Source organism: Dipodomys ordii, unplaced genomic scaffold (assembly GCF_000151885.1).
Source record: "Dipodomys ordii isolate 6190 unplaced genomic scaffold, Dord_2.0 Scaffold3286, whole genome shotgun sequence".
Classification (NCBI taxonomy): domain Eukaryota; kingdom Metazoa; phylum Chordata; class Mammalia; order Rodentia; family Heteromyidae; genus Dipodomys; species Dipodomys ordii.
The window spans coordinates 1-3,783 of NW_012270501.1; the positions used below are offsets into that span (position 1 = coordinate 1).

The 3,783-nt window shown below is 39.3% G+C and overlaps 1 protein-coding gene across 1 annotated transcript in view; it reads right to left on the minus strand.

The window, feature by feature from the left end:
- Nucleotides 1-1,443: 1,443 nt before the first annotated feature.
- The window catches only part of LOC106002108 (LIM domain only protein 7-like), a gene marked incomplete at both ends in the record, with an annotated part of 16,969 nt that continues 14,629 nt past the window's right edge, over nucleotides 1,444-3,783 (minus strand). The window contains 2 exons of the mRNA XM_013037032.1: nucleotides 1,444-1,473; nucleotides 2,472-3,172. Of these exons, the coding sequence (XP_012892486.1) occupies nucleotides 1,444-1,473; nucleotides 2,472-3,172 (731 nt within the window). The remainder of the gene's footprint in view (nucleotides 1,474-2,471; nucleotides 3,173-3,783) is intronic.

Here is a 3,783-nt window from a genome sequence, read left to right on the forward strand (position 1 = left end):
TAGAATAGCTAATATGGGGCTGGAAATGTAGCTTCGTGGTAGAGTGCTTGCCTAGCATGCATGAAGCCCTGGGTTCCATTCCTCAGTACCACCTACACAGAAAAAGTTGGAAGTGGTAGAGCGCTAACCTTGAGCAAAAGAAGCTCAGGGAAAGTGCCCAGGCCCTGAGTTCAAGCCTCAGGACTGGCAAAAAAAAAAAAAATAGAATAGCTAATAACAGTATATTAAATGGTTAAGTATGATAGTTTCTAAGATTTCTGAACTATTAAACTTATCAAATGTTACCAAAATTAGAGATGTTTATAGATGAAAGGAACCTAGAAGGGGAAGATACTGAGCCACTAAGGTCTAGGAAAATTAAAATGCTTGAATTCTTAAAACTCTCTCCTCGGGCTGGGAAGCTGGCTCAGTGGTAGAGTACTTGCCTTGCATGCACAAGGTCCTGGGTTTGATTCCTCAGCACCACATAAGCGGAAAAAGCCATAAGTGGTGCTGTGGCTGAAGTGGTAGAGCGCTAGCCTTGAGCTGAAGTGCTAAGTGACAGCGCCCAAGCCCAGAGTTCAAGCCCCACGACCAAAAAAAAAAAAAAATCTGTTAAAACTCTCTCCTCTTGCTCAAAACTATTAGCAGTAAGATCCCCAAAGTTACAGGAAAGTTGGTGATCCTACACTAAGAGTGAAGGACTTACTTTTAAATTTCAGCTATTCTAGAAGTGGAAAACATTTCCAGAAAGTTAGTTTTTGTATTGTAATATATTGTGATGTCTGCCAGATGAGAATTAAAATCAGTAGGCAAAAACTGAGAATTAGCTATAAACACAGTTCTTACAACAACATGGGAAATGAGTAAGATTGATTTTTGCAATTTGGAAATTCATTTTTGCTGTATTATAACTCTCTCAGCCATATTATAACTCTCTAATCAGGGATCTGAAAAACTGTTTTCAAATACTACTGATGAAAGATTAATTCCTCTCTCCATCTCCATGACCAAAGCTCCTTGTGAGCTAAACATATATATTACAACAACTGATTGCTTTCTATAATGTATTGTATAAACACTAGCGTCTTTCCAGCATAGACTTTCTAAAACACAGTAACTCATAGAAATCAGAAACATAGTTTATTTAGAAATCAAATACAAAAATAAACCTATATGGTCTTAGGCAAGTACTTTTATTATTTTAATTAGCTCAGTAAATTCAAAAATGGAAAAAATAATATTATAAAAACTTTTGTTTTATCTAGAACTTCATGCACTGAGCATTCAGACACAGAATTACCATTAGGCTGAAAAGTTAATTGAACATTTTCCCATTTAAGAAATCTCATGCACTACACATAGCACACTATTTAGTGACATGCCAAGATAGAAGTGTGATGACAAGCTATATAGAGACAAACAAAATGCAGATTTTTGTCCACAGTGAAACATAAAACTTACCCGTTCTCACCATAAATTTTTTGAAAGAGTCTAAGAAACCAGAAAACCAAAAATTAAAAATAATAATAACCATTTCCCCAGTTGGCTAGTTTCTAAACAAACATTCAATGTCTCTCAGTCTATTGGAGATGGACACATCTCAAAAGGTTTTCTCTTTAGCCACATTTGATCGCGTGTCACGTTTTCATGGACATCATATCTCAACACAAGACTCAGATCAGGTGAAATGTAAAATATTCTTGCTCAAATGAGCTGCAAATCCATATAATAACAAAGTATACTACTTACCAGCAACTAAGTTAGGCTTAGATTACTCATTAATTTGGCCTGATCAGATTTGTCCATCCTCAAGTTCAACACACTCAACATTCATTTTAAAAAGGCAAGTAACATAAACTATAAATTATCACAAAATGGCCACAACAGCATTCATGTAAAATTCAGCCGACAGTAAGATTCATGCATTTTAACAAAGTTTGCCTAAACTTTAAACTATGAACAACACCAAAAAAATAAATTACAACTTGAGAGTCAAAAAAAAAAAACCTAGGTCAAAAACAAAAATCCAATTTCATGTGATTTGCAATGTCATATTGTAAGGGAAAATTTTTTACACACACACACAAAATCAGACAGCCCAAATATGAGAAGCACACAAAACCAACTACAATCAGACTATTACAGAAATGCCTGGACATGCAAATAAAATCTAGAAATATCACTGAGAGTACTTTATGAAACTTCACATGGCAGACAGAGTAGTAGCACACACTTAAAGCTAACGGCAAGATTTGCATATATACCTGCTTAAAATAGGCCTAAGAGTTGTGCATTTTTTCCCACGTAATGATTAAAAGTTTTCTCAAAGCAAATGAAAGTTTTACAGGATGCTTCAAAATGGCACACGACATGCAGAGTTGAACAATTTGATGCTGGGGTTTTTTTTGGGGGGGGAGTCCCCCCCTACAAGAAAAGTCACACAAAGACCATCTAGGACAAGCGAAATTCTTGCACAAACACACTCTGACCTCTCAACCATCAGTCGTTTCTTGTGCCTAAGTTGACTGGCCTCCCGGATAGCCTCCCACTTCTGCAAGTCGGCCTCACTGCAGGGACCAGGGGTAAAACTGATGGGAGGAACAGAAGGCCCCAGTGTCCAAGACTGAATCTTGCGAGTCAGCATATCATCCTTCTTCTGCCGAAAGGACGGAACTAATATTCTACAGCTAGTACTCTTTTCTTTGGGTGGGCATGTCCTTTCCAGAACACAGAGAAATTTTGCTTGAATTTCCGGAGGCAGAGTCCAGGGTTCAGGAAAAGGGACTGGCTGGTATCTATCGGGGGCCCCAGACAGAGGCACTTCTTTCTTCTGTGCTGGAATTCGGCGAACAATCATATCATCTTTTTCCAAATCTGGAAGTACGAGGTCACCCTCTCTACATTGCAAAATTATATCTCGCTCTACAGAATCGTCTTGCTCAGAGAACCTTCTAAAGTCTTCAAAAGCTCGGAGAACACAGGGATTTGCATGGAAAGCCCCTGTTTTTCTGACAAAGAAATCATCATTTTCTAAATCAGGGTCCAAGGTTGGCATCTCAAGGTCATCTCTTCTAAAGCCTGGTGCGTGAGGAAGGTTCTTTCTGCGTGTTATGAGCCTTGGGCCAGAAGTGGGATCAATTCTGACATTTGTTTCAGAAGACAAGATGTCATCAGAGTATGTTTGGAGAGCCTGAAGTAATAAAAACTGACTGAAGCAAAGAAAAGAGAAACGAAGGGAGAGTCTGATTAAGTATAAGAGAGAAAAGGTAATTAGGAACAGACTAACTAGGCCAGAGGTAAATTATTTTATGGGGAATGGGAAGAACTACTGCTAACAGACAACCTAGCAATTAGTGCTATCATTCATCACTGTCCTGGGTGCTATTTAAAGAAACAAGTACAGGGTGCACTTCCCAGAGAGGTGGGTGCTGACAAGGCCTCAAGATCACCCATAGAACTGCTGCCCACTTCCTCCTTCCATATCCCAGGGGCCTCATCCTGCTACTAGAGAAAAAATGATCTTAGAAAGTTTCAGGAGTTGTGCAAAAAAAAAGAGTATCAAAAAAAGGTCAAATTGCCTGGCGCTGGTGGCTCACGCCTGTAATCCTAGCTACTCAGGAGGCTGAGATGTGAGCATTACAGTTCAAAACCAGCCCAGGCAGGAAAGTCTGTGAGACTCTTATCTCCAGTTAACCACCAGAAAATCATAAGTGCTGCTGTGGCTCAAGTGGTAGAGCACTCACCTTGAGCTGAAGAGCTAAGGGACATCGCCCAGGCTCAGAGTTCAAGCCCCATGACTGA